The sequence below is a fragment of the Triturus cristatus genome, chromosome 3_1 (assembly GCF_964204655.1).
Source record: "Triturus cristatus chromosome 3_1, aTriCri1.1, whole genome shotgun sequence".
NCBI classification, from domain to species: domain Eukaryota; kingdom Metazoa; phylum Chordata; class Amphibia; order Caudata; family Salamandridae; genus Triturus; species Triturus cristatus.
The window spans coordinates 884286777-884311202 of record NC_140583.1 but is presented as its reverse complement, the minus strand read 5'-3'; the positions used below and the strand labels follow the sequence as shown (position 1 = coordinate 884311202).

Here is a 24426-nt window from a genome sequence, read left to right as displayed (position 1 = left end):
CTCGAACATTTCTAAAATTGAACTAATGATTCTCTTCAAACATTGGAATGACTCAAACTTGGACGCAATGTCTCTGAAGGTTACATGAAGCTTGACAACCCAGATGTGGTTCTAGTGAATGTTTCAAAAATGAATGAGAAACTGGGTGGGAGTAATACTAGAGAGATTGAGCTTGATTTTTGTTTTATCAGCTAGAAACTTCAATGTTGTATCTTCTATGGGGTGACCCAACTGTTGCTGTATCAATTACTTCAAGACGGTCCATATTTGCACCTAGTAAAGTGTAGTCAGTAATAGACTGAGATCTCAAAACAGTTTGCCCTGTCAGTGGAACCACAATTAAAGGAATTTTCAAGATATTAGTCTGAGCCTCTATTGGATGAAAGACCTTATTTCCGCCAGCACGCACCAAGTGCACAGAGAGAACAGACTTAATTATTTCCTCCTTGGACTAGACACTTTTAGATGCTATGTCATTGTTTTGTTGGTTGTGCAACTTAGACCAGGAGACCCCTCTTGGGGTACCTACTAATATATTTGCTATTGCAAAGTACGTTGATATGGGAGCCTAGCTCTCTAAATCTCCCATGTGGCTTGATTTATTCCACAGTGGGGTTAGATTTAGTTTTCTTACACACCCTGTTGACACTTACTTTGCCTGAGCACAATTTCCTTATGGTCATAATGGCTGGAAGTCGGACCTGCTAGAAGGAAGAGATGACCATCTGGACTAAAACTTTAAGCACCTGGATTAAATGCCTCACTAAACGATGAAATTACTATTGTTCAAACCACAGGTCACTGGAAGTGTTAGGTGTTGGTAGTACTGACCATCTTGGCAGATGTTTACAGGGCAGAGGATCTGCCATGTTAATAGCCAAATGAAGGGAGATTTGGAAAAGAAAGCATGAAATGAACAAACTCCGGGGTGGAATTGCCACACCGCCTCTCCATGAGCACAACTTACTAGGGGGCTCCCCCAAGCTGCTAAGGGGCCGCCTTTGTGCTGGCGCCCCCATGCTCCTCTGTTGCCTGCACTGAACTGGCCGCATCCCTCGGAGGTCCTCAGCACCACCACCCTTCTATCCTCTGCCCTGCACTAGCCCCTGCCCCCGCCCAACCAGCTCTTTGACATGTTGCAAACTGTTGCACATGGACAATTTTTTTGTTGGCATTTGTTACTGTTTAGAGTAACCTTTGGAAGGTGAACCCACTTTAGCCTGGGGTTCATGGTCTGTTTACCCTCCCCCTTAAGTGGCTTTTACTTTTTGTTTTTTTTTAGGGGACACAGGAACTGTCACCCACATTCTGTAATGACAGCCACAAGAGTAATTTTCAAGCTAATCATTGTTGGATCTGCAGCTTTGGCTGTAGATCAATAAGTGGTCAATGAGAGCTACAAGCTCCCTCAACCAATAGTAGGTCTTTATGCTTTAAAATGTTTAGTCCATGAACCAAGTCATACACCCACTGAAAATGAAAGCTAAGCTATAAAATAAAATGTTAACTGTTTCAAGTCCACCCATTGACTTTTTTTAATGTTATCTTCTCAAAAACTACAGAATGAATCAAACACTCACCCCCAGTCAACCGATCTGGGTTTAATCCATCATTCTTTAGCTCACTCCACCACCCCAGTTCAGACATGGCCATATGCAAATCAGTCTGACCCTGTACCTCATGGGAACAGTCCATCAATTGTGTGTCTTTTGCTTTCTCGCCCTAAGTGCACTAGGTATGCCCAGACATGGGTCCTGGGCTCACTGTGCCACAGGAATCAAGCTATCCTGGCCGAAGAGGGGTGAAACCCTGAAACTGGTCCTAGGATGCTTGTTTCCGGTCCAGGGAGGACCTGGCTTGGCAGTTCGGTCTGGACTGTGCCCATGAGGCACAGGGTCAAGATTGATTTGCATATTGCCAGGTCTAAACTGGGGTGGCATGGTGAGCAAAAGAATGATGGATTTAACCCAGATCTCCTGACTGGGGGTGAATATTTTGATTTGTTCTGCACTCCGTCCATCAATTGTGTGTCTTTTGATGGCCCAGCACAGGATGGCTTCTCTTCCTCTTCTTTCAGCTGGAGCAAGGACCAAGTACTGATTGCCTCAGGTTGATTGCTGTCTTTCCACTGATTGAGCTGTGATTGAGGCACAACTTTTAATTTTCCTCTTCCCTTTTATCCTTGTTGAACCCCTTGCCATTTGTAGCGATGTTTTACTATGCACTCACACTTCATAAAGGCTATTTTCTGCTTTTATTGTGACTGCTTCCAAATGTATTTTCACTAAGACATGGACGCTATCGCTTGTTTGTGATAGTTTTTTTTGTTTTTACCAGATTCATATGTTTTTTTTGTTTTCATGCATGGGGAAAATTAACTGATTTGTTCAGAATCACAGGAGTATTGTACCCAGACCTAATAAGCATCGTCAAAGCCAGTATGTCTTGCCGTTGAGCTATTGGCTCTGCCACTGCCTTTTTTCCTGCTGTACATTATTGGTATTGCTCACTTTGGCAATGGTTTGTCGCCATGCTGTAGAGCAGTTTGGCTTTTGTGCAGCATAGCTAAAATAAGAATAAAAAATTACTATGATGCATCCACCGCTAATACAGAAAAAATAATAATAATTAGCCCTGGCTACGTCACAGCCCTTTTTAAAAATGAGTTTTAGCCACCCTGCAGAGCATCTGCACTGCTCTACAGCATGGCTAAGGAACGTTTCCAAAGCCAACAGCTTTCAGAGGCAAGACCTATTGGCTTTGCCAATGCTTGCTAACTTGTTTTGCCTCAGAGAAAACGAACAAAAATGGTCCTGCAGGACCTTAGTTGCCAATGGTAAGCGAGTGTCTGGGTTTGTGCAGATCTATCCTTGTGTTCAAGAAAATAACTGCAGTTTGCATGATGAAGGAATAATATATTGATAATATTTTCTTGAGTAATGCGATATGAAATGTTATTTAGTCTCTGGTTTGTTTCACCCTTTTTTCTTTCGACTATAAACTCCAGTATTAGTCTTGAAAGGAACACTCTTAGAAAATAAAATGTAGAAGAAATGTTGTCTGGGGCTTTCAGATGCACAAGTTCCGGGCTATCTACAGGGTACTGTCATACCATAATAACGCAATGTACCGCTTTGCATGGGGAAGGTACGGCTTTTGTAATAGACACCCCCAGGAAAACCACATCTGTTTCCTACTGATAGCTTTCAACTAACATCCCCTTTATGTCTTGTAACAGGAAGTAGAGAGCGAGCAGAGTTTACATTCTCCAACACTTAAAAAACAGCCTGGGAGGTATTCGAACAGTACAACAAAAACCTCGGACCAGAAAGGTGGCAAAATATCGTTTGAAAAGATGTCATCGGAAAATGAAGAGGACGTGTTCCTTAAAGGTTAGTCTGTTTTCACTGTTGTAATTGACACGCTCATTTGAAGAAAAAAAGTTACATTTTATTCTTAGCTGTTGCCTTTTAAATGGTGAACTGCTTAGTTTTCAGGGGACGTTTTCACTCTTCAATATGGTGTGAAATATTTACTTTAGACTGAACTCTGGGGGTATTGCTAGTGTCTGTTTTAACTTCTTTGTACATTGCATACGTGAAGTTGACAATACCTTTAAATACCATATAAAGTAATAGGGTAAAAAACAAAAAGTTGACAACGGAGTTTGTTTTCCAGGAAATAACAACGAGCATTGCTATCTGTAAGCAAATGCATGAAATACGCCAGCCATCATATCAAACGGATCTCTGGGTGCATTTTTATTGAAAAGGTTGCGAGATTCTCGATACGTGGTATTATTTCAAAGTATAATTCAATACAAGTATTTGCTAAAGAATACCGTTATAATACGTCCTTTGATTTCCATCTGTAGTAGTAAGGTGAAGATCTGCAATGTGAAACGTCACTTCCTTTATCTCATGTTAATGCTGTGCGTTCTTAAGACAGGACCAGGCGCACTGTTTCTTCTAATGACCTCATACAAATACATTGATTATATGACACCTACTGGCGTGGCTTGTTCCGCTGCCTGCACCCAGCGCCATCTCATGGCAGGCCCGGTTCTAGCGGGTGGGTCGGGTGGGGCAGAGCCTTGGCCCTCGCAGGGAGGGCTTGAAGGCAGGGGCGCAACGACATTTGGCTCCGAGTGCTTCAACCCCCAGTCGTGTGTGCGCGCCCGGGCTGAGACAGCTTCCTGGGCGCGCAAACACACGGACAGTTTTTGAGATTATCGCAGCCGCAACTGAGTACTTCACAGGTCTTTAAAAGACCAATTACATGTTAATGAGGCTTTGCTTATTTTTTTCACCCCTTCATCTCCACATGGCGAAAGGTGACAAATCTTTTCTTTGACAATGGTAACCTTTGCCTACCGTCCTGCTGCGTGGATATTTCTTTTTCTATGCAGTGCAGGAGAAAAGAAGTTTGTTTATTCCTATTCACCTTTCCTGACCCCATCACAGCTTATCTCATCATGCTGTGACACGAAGTTTGACTAATGGAGTAGGTAAGATAATTTGTTACTATTTGTTTTTCGGTTTAAAATGTGCACAGGACCAGCAGGACACATACTTCGTGTGTGCTTCATTTAAACAATTGTTATCATTATCATGGCCGATGCAGGACAACAATAAGACAATACAAATGCCCAGATAACTCTGGTGATTAATGACCCTGCTGGAGAGCAATCATTTGTCTGTTAGTAGTCTGTAAATGTAGATGAACTGTAGTTTATGTGGAAGCTCAGTGGGTTACTGCCTTTGTCACAGATATCCTTTTGTTACTTGCAGTTCAGAAGTTACAATCCTAACATAGGACAGTGACCAATGAACTGTCATCAAAGAGCTGCATACAAACATGAATGGTATAGTTAGAACTTCGCTTTTTTTGTTTTGTGATATAGTTAGAACTTCCTCAATCTTTCATTATTCTAATGTTGCTAAAATGAGTATGTTTTGGCAGATATACATTTTTATCAGTAAAGCTGACCCCCATGGAATACTCTTTTTAAATCCTAAGGTTGTGTTTCCCCAGACCAAACCCTCTTAAAATATACTGCCCACCAGTATGTATGACATGTGATTCATACACCTTGTAATCTTCATTGGTTTATGTGACATTCCCTGTAGACTGATTTATATACTTGTATGAATCATTGTCTCTGTATAATTTGTGCGTGGTGTAAAGTACTGACACACACTACACTGATGTGAGTTGCGCTATACATCAAATGAAATGCATATGAGAGAGGGGCTACGTAAAGATGAGGGACACTGTTGGAGGATGGCAGTGAGGGAATCCGAGGAAGAGGTCATGGGGTGGGGTGGAGCTAGGGAGAGACGAGGGGCACTGGTGGAGGGTGGTAGTGAGGGAGTCTGAGGAGGAGGAGGTCATGAGGGGGAGGGGCTACAGAGAAATGAGGGGCACTGGTGGAGGGTGACAGTGAGGGAATCCGAGGGGGAGGTCACGAGGGGGAGGGGCTATGGGGAGATGAGGGGCACTTGTGGCGTGTGGCAGTTAGGGAATCTGAGGAAGACGTCAATAGGGGGGGGCCATGGAGGGATGAGGGGCACTGTTGGAAGGTGGTAGTAAATGTATTTACGGAGAAAGAGGATATTGGAGTGACGCCAAAAAAGACTTTAGCATCAGCGCTAAACCCGGCCCTGTCATGGCCTTTCTGTTTGTTTAATTAGCAGTCGAGTCATAAGGGCTACTGTGGAACATACTTTAAAATACATGCTATTTATATTTACTGCTATATTCAATGTTTTAAGGTTGAAGGTGATTTTACTAATGTTTTTACCGGGAAAAAAAAAGTGGAGCCCGATAATGCCTGATATGGGGCTGGGGCCCAAGGTCAGCTGTGAGATAAGGTGCACTGGAGAGGAGTAGTGGATAATCAGTCCTGTAAGGGAGTGCGTTTCAGAGTCCGGGGTCAGGTGGAGGTAGTAATGAAGAGGGATTCTCCCTGAAGGCTCGCACAGTGGGAGCCCGAGAAGTGTCAGTTGCCTGATACTCCCACCTCAGAAACCTCCTCTTCCCGTCAAAGGAACATTACATAGAAAAAACACTTTTTGAGAGTGATACTATTTAGAAAGAGATTTGGAAAAGAGTGCGTTTTACTGGCCCTTGTATGACTAAGAAGAGATAAAGGAGGGCCCGGAAGCAGGCCTGGCTAGACATATGCGACAAATCAAGCCCGCAGTGGCCCACTCACATGCACCCTTGGCCGACCCAAATAAAAATTCCTGGAGCCGGGCCTGTCTCATGGTATTTTATCACCCTGAACGGGGTAATTGGCGCTATTGCGGCATAAATGGGAGTGATTCTCAACTTTACCAGCTATGACTTAATACGTGCTTTTTAATCACAACATGTTTTGTAAGGTGGCATTTACATAATACTGACCGTTCTGGGTGTCATGGAAAATAACACGCAGCGACGCATTTAAACGAAAGCTGCTCTCACTAAAACATCATAGGAAATTTAGTTTGAGAAAAAATAGCGTTTGTATTGAATCCTTGTTTCAAAGAAGAAAGAAAATAGAGTCCTGAGAGAGACTCTGCCATCAGAAAAACACGAAGAATACGGGCCACGCATTTTGGAAGAGGATTATTTTGAAGTAGGTTCTTGAATTAGTGGACAATTCTCTCCTTTTTTATATGACACTATGAAGTGTTTTAGAAATGGTACGTTTAGTTGAAAGTTTTAGTTCCAGTCCTATGTTACATACACGTTTTTAAATGTGAATTCTGTCTGTCCCAGGGGTGCCCATCTAAGTTATAGTAGCACATGGCCCATATAATGTCCAAAGGAAAAGCAATGATTAAATGCATGATTACCATTTAAATTAATTGTAAGGAAATATGCTGAATATGGTTGCCCCGAAAATCTAGCAGGGATTTAATCCTATGCACATACTCCTTTCTCAGTATGAAAGGAGGCAAACATGTTTGTGGTTTATATTCTCCGCGGAACACCTGGTTTAACAGCAAATTGTTGAATACACTGAAAGCATGTCTGACAGGCCTGCAAGGCTTCACGGTGCTGTGACAGCATGCTGAGTATTGTATTGTATTACACACTTACATAGCGCTGACTGTCACCCTACGGGTATCCTGGCGCTTTAAACCTAGACTGATGGAGTCAACAGAAGCGGGCCTGAATGTTAGCAAGGAGCATTACTCTCATTCCTGGGAAATAGCCAGGTCTTCAGACTTTTTCTGAAACCTAACAAAGAGTTAGCTTGTCTGATGCTCTGGGGTAGCTTGTTCCAGAGGCGTGATGCTGCTGTACCAAAGGCCCTACCTCCCAGCCTGGATTTCTTAAATCTGATAGTTGTTGCCAGATTTACGCTAGAAGAGCGAAGGTGTCTAGTAGGCTTGTACCAGGTGAATCTCTCCTGCATTGATAGACGGCCTGTGCTATGCAATGCTCTGTATATCATGCATAGGGACTTAAAACTAACTCTGTCCCTAATGGGCAGCCAATGGAGGTCCCTCAGAGCCAAGGTGGTGGAGGAGCTGCGCTGCCTATTAAGTGCCAGCTTAGCTGCTATAGACTGGACTTTCTGCAGCCCCTGCAAGATGTATTGTGGAGCACCAAAATACAAGGAGTTGCAATAGTCCAGTCTGCACAGAATTATGCTCCTCACCACCAGTGGTCTAGCCTCACTGGGTAGAAGTGGTAAAATCTGCTGAAGTGCTTTTAGCTAGGCAAAGCACACACTGATTGTTTTATTAGCCTGTGACAGCATTTGAAGATCTTCAACCAAGAAACCCAGGTTGCGTACTGTTTTGACTGGGACCAGGGGGTCATCCTCTGTGGTGAGTCTGAACTCACACGGTAGGAGTTGTGACATTCTGGCTGCAGAGCAATATACCAGCTCCGTTTTCCCCCAATTAAGCTGCAAAGAATTTGCTTTAAGCCAGCCAGATACCCGACACATGCTTTCCTGGAAGGTGTCCATAGACGCCAAGTGCTTCCCTTCCAGGGAAAACACCAGTTGGGTGTCGTCGACATAGTTGACCAGGTCAATCCCTTATGATTTTATAATGGGAATCAAAGGGCGTAGATATATATTGAAGAGGATGGGATTTCTTGCCGAGCCCTGAGGCATTCCGTGGCATACCGAAGACTTGGGAGAGGCAAATGGTGTCATGGTTACAACCTGTTGTCTATCTGACAAGTATGATTGCATCCATTTCAAGGCATGACCTTTCACACCCAGTCTCTCCATCCTTCCTATCAGCACTGCGTGGCTTATCGTGTCGAATGCGGCCGACATATCCAGTAGCACTAACACCGAAGAGTTACCATTGTCGGCTCGCATTCGCAGATTATCCAACACGGTTGACAAAGCGATTTCCGTCCCATGACCTGGGCGGAAGCCAAACTGATCCCTGTCCAATAAATGGTTATCTTCAAGATACCTCGACAGGGACTTGCTGACAGCCTTTTCCAGGATTTTTATAGGAAAAGTCAGGAGAGATATAGGCCTAAAATTAGCTGGGTTTGTTGGGTCCAAAGAAGGTTTCTTTAGCAGGGGAGTTACCACTGCCTGCTTCCATACTTCTGGGACTACTCCTTCCTCCAGAGATTGGCAGCAGATCAGTCGCATCCATGGAAATACTTCTGGACCATACTCCTTCCAGATCCTATGGGGAAGGGGATCTAGGGGGGACCCCGAAGACACACCCTGAGCTAGACTATTGAGTGTTGGAAGATGGACGGAGAGGTCACCATATGCTGGAGTGGGGAACTCATGAACCTATACCTTGAGCCTTTCCATCCTTCATCTCACAGTTGTTAAATAGTGCTGCCAGATATGACTGTTCACTACTGTTTGATTGTAATGTGTCCTCCTTTGATAGTACATCTGGGGCAGGAGTTCCCCCAGATGATAGTACTGTAGGGGTATGATGTAAGCAGAGGAAAGAAAAAGTATTATAGGAGTGTCTGTTTTCTAATCCACATGTACATCTAAAACGTCTTTAAATGGTTGTCCAATCCTATCTTGCCACGAGTGATGCAGAGGTGATGGGGAAGCACATAATCGGAATGTGGTCAGGGCTCGGAGAGGTGCCACACTTTTTGCCCTCCTAATCTCTCAGTAGAAGGAAGGCTGTCGAGGCATTAAGGGCTAGATAGAAGATGAGAAGTCTGATTTCTTTCTAGGCAGGGAGGCTTCTTGCAGCCTCCCGGCCTAGAAGCCTCCTCTTTGGTACTGAATGAATGAGTGAATGCTATAACTTTTAAAGCACACAAATATCCGGTAGTGTCTTGGCGCTATGTGGAGCTGAGACGAGCCGTTGGCATCCTGAATAGTGCTGTAATCGGATCACTGATGAAAAAGCCAGGTTTTGAGTAGCTTCCTAAAGACAGGGAGTGATGACGGTGCTTTCAATTCAGGTGGCAAGCGGTTCCATTATAGAGCCATAACTCTGAAAAAGCTTCTCTCCCTGCCCCACACATGTGGCACATTTGAAAGTAGCAAGCTTCATAAGTCTAGCTGCACTGGAGCGCAGAGTTCTACCAGGTATATACCACTCCAGGTTTTTCTAAAGTTAGGCTGGGGCTTTCCCGTAGAGTGTTTTGTAAGCTAGGCAGAGTGCCTTAAAGGTGATGCAATGGCTAACCGGGAGCCAATTCAGTTCTCTAATGGATAATCTAGCCATTTGAAATGTAGGAATTTTTTGAAAGAATTATGTGACCGCATTTTGAAGAGTCTGTAGTTCCTTAAGTGGGCCCTTTGGAAGGCCTATATAGAGACCATTACAGATATCAAGTTGTGATAAGATCAAGGCAATGACTACAGATTTTAGAAGATCTGCCCGAAGAAGTCTTTTAATTTGTTTGATAGTTCTAAGCAGGTAAAGGAAGAGGAGTCCCCTTTTTGACTTGGTATTTATATTTTAGCTCCATATCCATCAGGATCCCTACATTTTTTACTTTTGAGGTCGGCATTGGTGGAGTGCCCAGATCCGATGGCCACCAGTTCGAAGATCAGATGTGAGGATCATTGCCGAACGGGATGACCTCTGTTTTTGTAGAGTTAAGCTTCAGGCAATTACTATCCATCCATCCATCCATCCATCCATCTGCTGACTGCACTCATGCAGTTATTGACAGCGCTCCCAGAATAATTGTCACTTTTTGCGCGTGATACTATAATTTGTGTGTCATCGGCGTATGACACCAGTGACCGGCCAAATGATTTATTCAGGAAGTGGGGAAAACCCCTGTGTTAAACATGGTAGAGAAGATAACGTATAGATAACGTGCTATAACTTCTGGTACCATGTGTACAATCTTCAGGGGGCATAAGTCGAGGGGATACCCTGCTTTAATCTTTGGGATGTGTTCTGCAATCTGTGCCACTGAAGGGGGCGTGAAATGTCTGAAAGTGAGTGACTTGGTTCTTAGTTTTGTAGATATATTATCATAACAGCTGCTGGTGAAATTTTTATAGCTATTCTTAACTTTTTCCTGGAAGAAACAGGCTATAGAATCACAAAAATCTTGGTTATTGACTGCTATATTAATTACTGTGGGGGTAGTTAGTTTTTTTATCATTTGAAAAAGGGTTTTAGTTACGTCATTAGCGGTTTTTATTTGTTCTGTGTAGTATTTAGATTTGGCGGCAAGGATTTTTTTTTTTTTTTTTATTATAATTTACCGAGCAGAGTTTATATTTTTCCCTCTCCTCTACCTTCTATTCTATGCACCATTTGCGCTCTTGTCTCCGGCATTCCTGTTTGATGGTTCTAAGGAATTAATCAAACCAGGGTTGAGGGTTTCCTCCGCGTCATGCATATGCTGGTCTCGAGATGAAGGTCGATAATGGAGGGGAAATCAGCTGAAGCTAATTGGGAATTTGAGATTATCTCATAAGAAGAGGACGCCCTGGACACTTGTCACTGTAGTTTGTATTGTGAAGCTTCCATGGTGTTTATGCTTTATAAGGTTGTTCTGCGGCTGTACTGGGCTACTTGGCTTTCAGCTGCAAATGGGAGAGAATGCTTCAGGGATTTGGAACAAGTCTTCACACTAGAAGGCTGCCCTGGGTATTTGATGCCATATCTGCTTGTGGGGAGATTGCACTGAGGTTCCACTGAACATTTTAGCCTAAACTGGAGTTTGAAGAGGCAGCACTGGCATCAGAATGGGTAAACTGCACTGAGGAACGGATGCTGTACATGCACCTGGTGAGACTGCACTGGTTATTTGTAGCCAAGCCCACCAGTGTGTGGACTGTATGGCCTTCTGATAATCTTCCTGACTAGGGGAAGGAAGCGCTATGCATTTAAAGCCATACTTGCATTTGGAGTAGTTGCAATGAAAACTGCTTGGCATAGTTTATAGATGGATTTATATAGCGCAGCTTATCACTCATTAGCGTATCCATGTGCTGGCCATGGGCACATGGAGATTCAGTGATTTGCTCAGAATCACAGGATGTTGCGCCGGCCCTGAAACTTGAATCTCGGATCCCCAGCTCCTGAGCCGGCAGCTCTGACTGCTGGTCTGGAGCTCGGCATATGTTGGTTGTGCCTGGCAGTTCTGTGGTTACAAATAATAATCTGGGGCTGTGCCTGTGCATTTGAGACCGTGAATGGTATTTAAGGATTTTATTTCACATTTGAATTTGTGCAGCTCATTTGAGGTTGTGTATAGGTGTTAATGGTCTGAGCAGGTACTTAATCTGTAAAATAATATGTGCCATGTCCAAGCTTTTCTCAGATGCCCAAGGCAGATGTTGCGAAATGTTGCAGGTTCAGAATACCAAGGCTGTCTAGTCTTAATTCCATTTTATACCTCTTTCATCCACCACCACCCCACACTTCCTGCACAGTTAACTCATTCCTGCAGGATGTTTTTCATCCCTGCTTTCTCCACATCTTACAGTTTTATGTCATTCTCTTCTGTCTTTCTTCCTTTTCTGCCTTTCTCTCTTGTTATGGGTCAAAGTCGCGTGAACGAAAAACTATTTGAAGTCCATAAAAATGATCTTCCATGGGCCCAGCTTGCGACCACTGGCTCAAATTAACACTGCAGTGAAGAAAGTAACACTAGCACATGGATTTAGCACATGGATACTTCACTCACACCCTATACACCAGAAACTAGCCACCATAACGTTTTTGCAGACTTTAGTTCAATTTTGTGGTAAAAAAAAAAAAAAGCACTGTATTTTCTTACTTTGCAAAATTACGACTTGGCCCGTAGCCGTAATTATAGTGAGACAAAAAATGTAGCGCAAAAGTCACGGTCTATGGAAAGGATGGTTAGTGTGCCAGACATTTGAGTATTGGTCCCATCCCATAGACTATTTTGACCCCGTTCCACAATGCTCAAGAGCCCATCTCATAGACTTGCATGATCCTATCACAAATTTTCATGACCTCATCCATGGTCCATACAATTCTGTGTGATGTTGGCAAATCCCTGTGTCTCTCATACACACAGTAGAAATATTACAACAAAGAACACATATAACTTAACTAGCACAGACCTACTGGCTTTGCCAATGCTCTTTCTGTTCTAGTTTTCATACTTGCCTTACATCATAGCTTTTGCCATTTTCTTGTGTTCAAAATAAAAGATTATTTGCTGAAGACCCAAGGCCCTTAGCTCTGAAATCTAGTCGAGAACAACATAGTCCTACTACCGCCCCAGATGAAACCATCCTGCTTTATCTGTAGGAATAAGATATCTTCTTCGGAATAGATATAGAGTTGGCATCGACCATTTTCAAACACGTGGATTCATCGTTTCTGTTGCCAATCACCCAAAGCACAATAGAATTCAATTTCACAATTATGTTTGCTGGATAGTCACTATTCACTGCTTTTAGGAGAGTCAATATCTAGTTAATTAGATTTATGACCAGATGCCTAAGAGAGCTTTTGGTTTAGTTAAAATATAAGGCAGCATGAAAATAACAAACCTAGACTTCCGGCAGCTTGAAGTGGACTTACTTTGAAAGACGTTAATTCTATTTAAGCGTTTTCATTTCTCAATCAGTGCCCCAAAAAGTACCCTGGTTTGGCTGAAGTCAGTGACGTGTCTCTTGCAAGCATGGATGATTTATGTTGTATGCCTCTGAAAGGGATACATACCTCCAATTTCAGGGCATTTTCTTACAATAGTATTTAGAGATTCTATTTCTAGAGCACAGAGAAGAGGAAAATGGAGCACCCGTCTCCTTCCTCTGCCCAGATGTTTCATTCTCTGACCTGATCCTATTTACCAGAATCCCAGTCTTTCTTGGCAAATAATTGATGGACTATTAAACACATTTTTCCAGAATCTAAGATCATGAGGACCACCGGGATCTGTTTCTGTGGAGCCTGCGTATTGTCCTCCTTACATTATACTGAGTTTAGATATTTCTTACATACATTGATAGCTGAATCAACAAGCTTTGGCAGATACTTGTCCAAGCTTGATGCAAGAATCCTACTGAAGGTTTTTGTATGGATAATGACAGGTGCTGTGGCTCTTATAACTCACATTCTCTGGAATCCTTCCCTGATTTCTGAGTTAGTGAGATGTTTGTCCCATTCCCACTCTGTCAAGGAAATGAATACCTTTGCTACAGAACTACCAGAGTCTCTGTAATGGTTTGTAAAATTCCTAGGGAATCGCTTTGGGTCCTAGTGCCTTGTTCGACTAAGTGTATGGCTTCCTTCACTTTAGTTACTGTCCATCGTTCAATCTGAATTCTTCTGATAACCATGTAAGTGGGCAAATGTATAAGTATATCACACTTTCAGCTCTACTTTACACCCCCAGGCATGAAAATGTTGATAAAAATCTCCGACTTCATCAAATACACTTTGTTTTTCTCTCTCCAAGTCATGGTATTTGGTTTTAAGTATATGAGATTTAAGTTGCCACATGCTCAACTGCATTGTCACCATGCCATCAAATGTATTCTCCTCATTACATTTGCAGATTCAGTGACCATTAGGCCTTATTTGTCTGGAGCAGCGTTGATTGCCCCCTCAGCTTTCAAATTGTCCTGACAAGCCCTGAAATGGTGGGTAGATTATTATTAGCCCCCTCCAGAAACACATTCTCCTCATATGCTGTGGGATCTCCTATCCCTTTGTTTGCAGACCTGGAGGTTATTTCAGAAGGTGGATCCGCCTCATTCAACTGGCTTTGCAAAGATTGACCATGTTCAGAATATGTGATGGGCAGGTGATCAATGTTCATTACTGTGGTGACCCAGAGCTTGAGGCATTGTTTATATCAAAAAGAGCATAGGTGCAAACTCCAAACTTTGTGAACATACTTCACTCTTCAGCCACTGTCATCTTCTCCTCTCGCATGCACTCCAGCTGAAGCCCTCACCACTGATTAATGCCCTCATTGAGGTATCTAACTTGCTCAGGTTGTCCTTTACGACCTTAGAGGCCAGATCCTGGGGCTCGCCACTAACACTGTGGCAAATTCAGTGAAGGAGTGCCCTGCCAGAAGCACCACTGCCCCCATCCATGCCGTCTGCATCTCGATAGCCATGCCATCTTATCTGCAAAACAAATACCTTCCACACACTGAGTCTCGGTCAAAGACGCCCAGTAGCACTGGGGGGCCTAAGCCAGGCTGTTATGAACCATTGGTGAACAGTACATTGATGTGTTTGTCACTCATCTTCCTCCTAATAGCTAAGAGGACTGCACTACTGTCATCTAAATCACAACCGTAGACAGCCCCACTACCTTAATCCTGGCCAAGACTGCCCCTGTGTCCTTCAAGTAGTAACATTAAAGTTCTCATCACGGTATGTGTCGAACTTTCAACCAAAATAGTGTTGGTGCCCTTTGTGCACATACTTATTAATGAAACTCTCTTCTTAAGATACAATTACTATGCTTGGCATGTATATGGAAACCTAGAGAGCACAGTCATTATGAAACTCAAAACAACGTTATCTGATAGGTCATTTCAAAACTAGTGCGATTCCAAATACTTTTAATCCCTCACTAACTTCAACAGCCGTAAATTTAATGATGCCATCTCAAGGGATGTAATGTTCTTCTTTAACTGAATTTTTGACGGATTACCGCTACTGCACACCATGGGAATTCAATACTGGACATGGTTTAATTCTCCAAGTTCACTCACCAAATTTGCACATGGTTTGAAGATGGAAGACCAGTTGTTGTGAGAAACGTTATTGGTACTACTGTGAACTAATCAGCAACATTGTCAAAAGCTTTAGGTAGGTAAGTGGAACTATGCAGCATTATAGAAATGAAATCTATTTAAGATAAAGAATCATTATTTGACTTTCTATACAAGTATAGGTAACACATGACAAGTTATGGAATTCTTTTAGTTTTAACAATCTGATTATCAAAATACAGATCACAATCAACTAGGAAATAGTGGTTTTAATTCTAACTGTACATATTGAGCTAAAACAAAAAAGCTGGCGAAGTTCAATCATTCACCCCATCTTCAAAGGTGGGTTAGCATCCTCCAGGAGTACCTATCATTTGATAGCATTGTTAGATGGGGACCTTAAATACTTTTCTTGCCTGCTGCCACAGGATCTGACCAAGTGGGCACTAGAAGCTGGAAGACTGCCCTTGAATCAGACCATAATAACAAAGAATCAAGGGACCCTATTTAACCTGGTGACAGTGGGCCTGATCATGAAAAGCATCAGTGATACCCCCACACAACAGCTTGTGTTTTGTGGACTTCAAGGTGGCCTTCATCCGCATCCCACGTGGTAGATTGTGGGAAATATTACAGCGCTGGAGGATGCCGCAAAACTTTCTGATGGCAATTAGGCTCTTCTCTACTATGACCTGGATCAGGATCAAGGTTAGGGATGGGAGTCACCTGTCCAGTGAAGTGTGTTTGTGTTTAACCTGCACAGTTCTGATCTCTCATCTGCCCTTGATGAGTTGGTGTCCAATGCCCGAGCTTCTGTTGTCTGCTTATGTCCAACATCCTTTATGAAGTTGACTTGAATTTACAAGTTGGGCTACAAAGAATGATTAATTGGCTCACAGAGTACACCGACAAAAATCTGCTAGAAAATAATTTTAAGAAGGCATAAGTACTCTCATTAAACTGGTACAATTCTAAGTGGGGAAAATGGCTACTTAAAGGGTCCCCGATAGAAGAAACCACTACATACACATATGTGGGCGTGGGGCTGGATTTAAAGGCCTCTTTGCACCACATAAGGAAGCCATTAAAGGGAAAGCAACTGCCGTAAATGTTGCCTTAACCCTAGCCAAAAGCCTCTGGAGTCCGGAGCTCAAGTCTCTCATTACAGTGATAAAATCAGGACTGATCCTGACTCTATAGTATAGAATGAAGATATTGCTTGGTCACGGTGCAAACCTCCTCGATTAGCTTATAACACAGATCACAAACTAGTTTTCCAGCTCCCAAGGTCGGCTTCGCCTGCCCAAGTCAGACTCCAGTTTTCCCTGGTAAAGCAATCTCTAGCCAGACAGGGGTTCCTTCCTAAAATGCTTTTACAAAATGAGTAATGCCCCAAAAGACTTTATGGCTTAGAGTGGCAGCTGGTAGGGTACGAGGGTGGTGGGCAGGTGGGACGGGGATTGAAAGATATTTTTGGAAACCCACTTACCTTTTTTGCCGCCTCTCCTTGTCATCTCTTCCTGACTCCAGTCGGGAAGAATCTGCAGGAAGCACCCGGGCATGCAGACTCCCCAAAGACAATCCCAATGTTGCAATGCAGCGTTGTGATTGGTCCCAGCGCCATGGATCGGCGCTCAGATGGGGACAGGCATCCCGTGCGTATTCCCCACCAGGCTGTGCATTACAGCCTGTTGGGGAATATGCAAAGTGTGCATGATTGTTTGGCCAGGCCAAGACGGCCCGCCAAGCAGTCACGTGCACTTAAATTTACACAAACCACTCATCCCTGAGCCACAAGCCCTGCCCCGCCCTAACACTGCCCTGCGGTAATTACAAATAAAATAACATTGTTATAATAATTTTATTTTTCTCTTTTTACCCCGCCTCTCCCTAACACAGCCCTGCAGTAACGAAAAATAACATGATAATAACATTATTAACATTTTATTTTCCTCTTTTTCACTGCTCTAAGAGCAGTGGAGCGATGCTCCTCTGCCTTAGCAGAGGAGTCACCACTGATGGCTCATGTATGGACTGAAATTAACCTACCAAGAGGAAAAGTCTGCTTTAAAAGTAATTGCACGATAGTATCGAGAGCCTCCGCCTCAATGAATTATGGCTTTTGGATTCAAGAGAGCACATTGGTAGGAAAACTTTGAGTAAATGTATCCGTCAGAAAAGCCAGTTGGAGGACAAATGACCCTAGCCAAGAAGGATAAGTGGTGTTGTCTATATCACCTGGCAGAGGAAACATTGTTGCATGTCCTCTGTCCAAATCTACATGTCCTCTAAAAGGCCCTGCTATGCAATGAATTTACTTCCCTAGGAATAAGAACCAGCAGGTCAGCGATCTAAGTGCTTGAAATATTATGTTGCATATTTGGTTGGTGCCAGGGCCGGCTTTAGTGCTGGTGGCACCAGGAGCAACAATTTTTTTTTTGGCGCCTTCCCTCCCTATATGACCTCCTCCTTGGATACCTTCACTACCACCTGGCAAAGGTGCCCATCATACCTCCATAGCCCCTCTCTCAAATACATTTCATTTGTTTTAAAGTGCTGGTAAAGGCTGGCTTTACTAATCCACTCAGCTATCCACATAAAATACAGATCTGTTAATTGCGGCAGACATATTAACCCTGTGTGCTACTTTAAAACGAGTCAAAACTGACACTAGACAAAACTCCATCTCTCTCTAACATTAATCACAAGAGTTATCATGAAATTTTTATTGCTGTCTTAAAGCTGGACACACAAGGAACTCTGCAGCAGGTGATTTTAAATTGTATGTTCTTGCTAAACACAACACCCTGTGTGGTCAGTGCCCCAACCTCCAGGTCAGCGCCCAGTGCGGCCGAAAAGTACCTCCCCTAAAACAGGAACAATGCAACCCGATTGGCGAGGATGTGCATAGAGGGACCCTGTAAGACTGGCTGCTAGAGGGTGTATTAGCCATGAGCGATGTAATACGCCCTCTATCCCGTCTGCGGAAGCATAAAGTGCCACTGGGGTGCTCTGGAAATCCACACGCCTCTCAGTCCTTAGAGGCGAAGGACCCTGATAACTGTTTTGGTACCTTCTGTCCATGTCAGAGCATGAAGTATAAGAGAACCCGGGCCTCCTGGGGCCCAGAAGGGGAATTGGTGGCAATTTGCACTTTTTTACGCACTGTGCACTTCAAAGTACAATACATTTATGGTTACATTTCCGTTTTTTAACACTTGCTGATATGCCGGGGGAGAGGTATCCATAGGCACATCGCTCCCCCCAGCCCCCCACCTTTGTATTAAGCTGGCTGAGGTTTTCTTACCTCCTGTTAAAAAGATTGTCCTGTTAAGTAGTGATGCATTTTAGTTTGCAATCTAGCCTGATTGTGCCAACTCTTATCAGGTTTTAGAATGAAATGGTTCTGTTTACACAGTTTTGAAGTGGCACACCGTGTCCATTTGTGGTTATACTAGAGGAAACAAATTAACATTTTTATGCCAAGGCTCAAGCCCTCTGTTCATCATCTGTTGCTACGGTCTGTAAGATACGCCTTAGCTTCTGTTTATACTATCTTCTTATATTTGTCAATGTATGGTTACGCTAACTTGTACGGTTGTCTGTTTCTAGGTTTATGGTTTTTATTAAATAGTAAACTATATATTTCACTATATTGAGCAATTAGAATTTCAAATGTGAGCAATCTCAGTTATTAGTTGGAGAGGATTTGAGTCCTCACCTTGTAATAATATCACAATTCTAAACTAGGTCCAGTTAGGTCTCAACAATTTAAACCTGAGCTCAACCGTTTGTATCTGTAGCGATGAACAGACAAGCTTAAACTGAGAGAAATGTGTAGAACATGTTTTCAGTACCAAAACAGTTAAAACGTAGAAAACACAACATAATATAAATCCCAATCAATTTACAAACCTAGAGAATATTTTAATATTCAGACCCCAAAATGCAGAAATACAATAAGAGGAACCACAGATATGAATTGTTGAAGTTCGTTTTAGCATCGGTGTGCCAACAGTGGATATCTGGTCGCACTAGACTGGGTCAAAGTCAAATGTTTATGCTGACAGCAATGGAGCATGGGTTGGATGCAGAGGCCAGGTCGGAAGTTTTACCTTGTTACTTAGTCTCAGAAATGGAAGTGGGTTCACCGAATACGAATAGCTGTCGGACGAAGTCCCGGTGAAGCCCTTGAATTTGGTGGGAAAGCTCAGAGTGGGAGAAATAAAAAATGTACGTCCCTTGCCTGCTGGATACTTTTGGCGCCCTAGCCCAGAGTAGATTTCTATCTTCAGAGATAGTTGCATTTTTGTAGGTTGGGTTCTTCCAGTTTGCCAACGCTGCAGGCTGTGGCCACCAGGACTCCACGAGGCGGATACCTTCTTTGAGATGTCCTGTTGAAACATAAGTTCCAGTGGGCGCAGCTTCAGGGGAATCCTTCCGATGTTGTCCAAATTTCTGAGGGGACTGCAAGTCAATTGCAGTGGTGGCTCACGAACCAGGATTGGGTCAGCGGCAGATACCTCTCCCTTCCCCAACCAGAGTTCACAGTAGTGACAGATGCGTCACTTCTGGGATGGGGCGGCCACATGGGGGAGGTGGAGATCAGAGGCCTTTGGTCTTCGGCGGAGTCCGGGCTCCACAATAACCTTCTGGAGCGCTGGGCGATTCGTCTTGCACTGAAGGCATTCCTTCCCTCTGTCAAAGGAAGAGTAGTGCAGGTGTTCATGGACAACACCGATGCCATGTGGTACTGCAACAAACAGGGCGGGATCGTGGACCCTATGCCAAGAGGCTCTTTGCCTTTGGACATGACTGGAACATCAGGGCATATCCCAGGTGGTTCAACACCTGGCAGGTTCCCTGAACGCCAGGGCAGACAAACTCACCGGCTGGTGCATGATGGATCACAAAAGGTGTCTTCACTCGGAGGTGGTGCAAGGACTCTTTCTGCAGTATGGAGAGCCTTGGTTAGATCTGTTCGCCACAGAAGAGAATGCGCAATGTCAGCAGTTCCGCGCGTTGGAGTTTCCATAGCGGCACTCGCTTGGCGACGCCTTTCATCGCAAGTGGAATTGCGGCTTCCTGTAAGCGTTTCTGCCTGCACCACTTCTACCCAGAGTGCGGAAGAAGATCAAGCACAACCGGGTCTAAGTCATTCTTGTGGCTCCAGACTGGGCACAAAGATTCTGGTACCCCAAGCTCTTGAGCATGGCCATCGATCCTCCGATCAGACTGCCTCTTCGGGAGGATCTTCTGTCGAAGGAGCAGGGGACGGTCTTCCACCCGAACCTGTCCAGTCTCCACCCCCTTGCATGGAGATTGAGCGGTGACAGTTGACAGCTTTCAACCTTACTCCTAAAGTCTGTAATGTCATCTTGGAAGCCAGGTGACCCTCCACTAAAACGGTATACGCCTGTAGATGGAACAAATTTGTGGCATGGTGCACAGCAAAGGCTGTGGAGCCCCTTTCTGCCCCTCTTTCAGAGGTTCTCCTCTTCATTCTTTCTTTGGCCCAGCAGGGCTCTGCTCTGGGCACTCTTAAAGGCTATCTTTCGGTCATTTTGGCTTCTTCACCTCCCTGATAAGCCTTCTCTTTTCAAGTCCCCTACTGTTAGCGGATTTCTGAAGGGCATTAATCATCTCTTTCCTCCTTCTCCTTTCGTAATGCCCCAGTGTGAATTGAATCTTGTTCTCACTTATCTTATGTGTTCTTCCTTTGAGCCACTACTAAATTGTCCCCTTCATCTCCTTACTTTTAAGACCGCTTTCTTGCTTGCCATCACCTCTGTTCATAGGGTGAGTGAGCTTCAAGCCTTATCTTCCAGACCTCCCTTTCTTGTTGTCTATCCGGACAAAGTAGTCCTCCGTGCTAGGCCCTCTTTTCTGCCCAAAGTGGTTACCTCTTTTCACATAGGTCAGACCATCACATTGCCCACCTTCCTCTCGCCTCCACACCCTTCCAAAGAGGAGGAGAGACTCCACTGTCTGGACCCAAAACGTGCACTGTCTTTCTACCTTGACCGCACTAAAGACTTTCAGGTGGACGATCAACTCTTCGTGGGTTATGTGGGTGCCAAGAAACATCAGGCAGTGCACAAACATACAGTCTCTCGATGGGTCGTTCTATGCATTAAGATCTGTTCTTCTTTGGCTAAAAAGGAACCTCCAGTAGGACGGCGTTCCCCCTCTACCAGGGCAATGGCAGCTACTACTGCTTTGGGACGTGGAGTTCCGTTGGTTGACATCTGCCAGGCAAACACGTGGGCATCCCTGCACACGTTCACGAAGCATCACTGCCTGGACTGCTAAGTCCGGATAGATGTTTTTTCCGGCCGTTCTGTTCTCCAGTACTTCCTGGTGTGCACTTGGTCCGCAGACCCACCTCCGGGCTTGGCATTGCTGGGTTATCAATTCTAAGGTAAGGAGCCTATAACTACGGTCTCTTTCAGATGAACAAGTTACTTACCTTCGGAAAAATTAGTAGTTACAGGTTCCTTACCACCCCACCCATCCTCCCTGTTCTGTGAAATGACTTCTAAGGATATAAACTCCCTTACAGGGCCCTAGTTATGTGCACCAGTGGTCAGTGTCTTGCATGGCTCTGTGCTTCTGGCATGGGAAGTCTTGTCAGAACTGACGTCAGCGTGCAGGGGCAGCGTCTAAATAGATACCGCAACGTCATCCCGGCAACTGCGACGCCAACGACTAATGCGGAGTCGACCGATGCCACCTACTGATGCGCTGGGGTACTGCTACGAAAACAGTTCTCCGGATCCAGTCTGACACCTGGGGGTAATTCTAAGGTAAGGAATCTATAACTGCTGATGTCTCTTACAGATACATCGTTACCAAAGGTAAGTAACTTGTTCGACACTCCATCTCAATCTGTAGTGGTTACTAGTAGGCGTGACCCACCTGTCAAATGGTTCATTATTGCGGGGTAAGATGTTAGGGCCCAATGGGCTCAAGGTGAGACCCAGGGCATTGTGGTCTCTATACTGCAGTGTGGTGACCTCCATATCAACTAATTGTGGCCATAGCCTAATATACATCAGTATATAGTCAATACGACTGGTACCTACCTGAAAATTAAAAGTATCCCTCCCCTCCTTATCTGGGGTGCTCTCCCATTACAGGCTCTCAGGCCATTATTGAGGGCAAAGGCATTTAATTGCAAGGTGGGAGCAGGCAGTTTTCTAATAAGTCGCAGAGAAAGCCCTGGAACTGTCCACGCTTTGCCCTCATCTCCACTGAGGATACCAGTGGCAAATCACCCACCACTACTCTAAAAAAAAACAGCAGAGCGGGACGGTAAGTGGGCATTGATTAGATCAATGGCGGCTAGGTTGGCCTTATGGCCTTTGTCTCCGCAATACACATTATACAAACGTAACGAAACCCCAGAGGGTTATTGCAAAACAACACACTATAAATCAGGTGAACCAAAATCAATTACTTTAGATGTACAAGCTAGGGTGGCTTTAACCCAGGTTACAAGGCCCCCTGATGGTCGGCCTTTCCCAGATTAGAGCTGGTCGATCAAAACTATCAAACCCAGATCAAAATTGAGGAGTAACAGCCCTGGTCTCCTGGAACATACAAATATCAAATTATTCCACAAAATTACACCAATCAGGGTAAGCAAGTTTATTCATAATGCCCGCGAGATTACAAGAGAGAAGCTTGGTGTGGATTATGGCATTAGTTGAGGAATTAATACTAGCAGACATACTAGGGACGACCATCAAATTGAGGTCCATCAACTAGGACAGAATGTAACATATTGCCAATGTCAAATGTTATGAGCATCAAGGACTGAATGGAGGGGGCCATCCACTTCAGGGGGTTAAGGTGCATCAGTACGAGTTTCTACTGCCATAGCCCCTACCAAGTCAGTCGCCCTGAACTGGACCAGAGAGAGAGTGGGAGTCAATAGTTGGCATCCAAGTCTGATAGTAGTGAATATCTATTTTGGGTCGGAGCAAAAAATTCTCTTGGTACATCAGATCTGTATTGTGGAATCCTTCTCCCACTTGACTGAGTAGGGGAATTGGGTCTGTAGAAATAGCCTTGGGGGACAACACTAGCAGCTACTCCTAGGTTGCCAGGCCTGCAACCAGATTTAATCAAGTGAAGAATCATGCCAGGGTGCCTGCAATTTATTACCACAACACAATCCCCTTCTATAGATTTAGCTGATTGGCCAATACACCCCATCCTCCTTACCAACAGTACATCATTATACTCCGAAATCGAAGTCCGTGTTCTGTGCGAGACAATGACAAACTTTGTTCTTCAAGTGTAGGTATGAGTCTTCCCTATCGAAGGGTAGTGGCAATACTACAACCAAGACTACCACTTAGGGACAAATCAGGTGGCAGGGTCAAGTGTGGCTGGGAGCGAGTGGAGTTATGCTGTGACTTTTGCTCATGGGGAGGGAGATCTATTTACACAATTAACCCCAACTTGCCCTTGTTCCCCTAGTCCAACTGTACCACAGCTTATTATGGGCAAGGACCCTGCCCCCAGGGCTGGAGTAGATGAATTTGCGGTGGGGGACTGTGACTGGGCAGTCAACAAGGATCCCTGTTATGCATGGCAATTGGTGTTGATTGGTCTGACCCCAGCATTGGAGGATACTTGGCCATGGGTTTGCATCGGTGCTGGAGGTGCCAAATGAAGATTTTACTTAGAAGCTAATTCCTTAATGGCCTCTTCCCGGGTGCATAACCTGTCCACTGGAGGGTCAATTTAAAAAGTCACAATGGATTTCACTTGAACCATAGCATGCTCTCCGAGCAAATTTGGCACACCATCTGTTTCACTAGAACTGGTCATTGGTGACAACACAGCCTGCAGTGGGCTTGGGCCTATTGGTTTACGTGAGCTGGTAGAGGAATGGGAGGTGGACCCCTGCTTCTTAAAGAGACCAGGGATGGACCCTTTCTTGGTTTACCTCTTCTTTCTGGCTGACGGTTCGCACAATCTAGTGTTCACAGGCACATCCCAGGAGGGTACCCTATCCATGGTTGGCAGGGAAGCTGGTCTGGTAGTCTCAGGGTGGGTGAACTGCAACAACTTTCAGAGGCCACCTCAGGGGAACCCAGCGGCAGTGGTGTCCCACTTGGTGAGAGAAAGCAAAGCCCCAGCCCCCATATCGAGTGACAGGTGACTCTCTGCCAGATCACTTTCCTTGGCAACTACACTCACTGCTCAAGCCAGGAATGAGTCCAATGTTGTGTCGATTTGGGGTTTGGTAGTTGCGCTGTCCTTCCCACCATCCAGTTT

General features: G+C 44.4%; 1 protein-coding gene across 2 annotated transcripts in view; it reads left to right on the top strand.

Moving 5' to 3' along the window:
* The window catches only part of XIRP2 (xin actin binding repeat containing 2), a 1007304-nt gene that overhangs the window by 471847 nt on the left and 511031 nt on the right, over positions 1-24426 (top strand). Inside the window, exon 2 of one of the 2 annotated variants that reach the window (XM_085645384.1) lies at positions 3239-3392. In XM_085645384.1, the coding sequence (XP_085501510.1) occupies positions 3239-3392 (154 nt within the window). Of the gene's footprint in view, positions 1-3238; positions 3393-4198; positions 4508-24426 lie in introns of those variants that run through there. The other variant, XM_085645388.1, reaches the window with a different exon arrangement.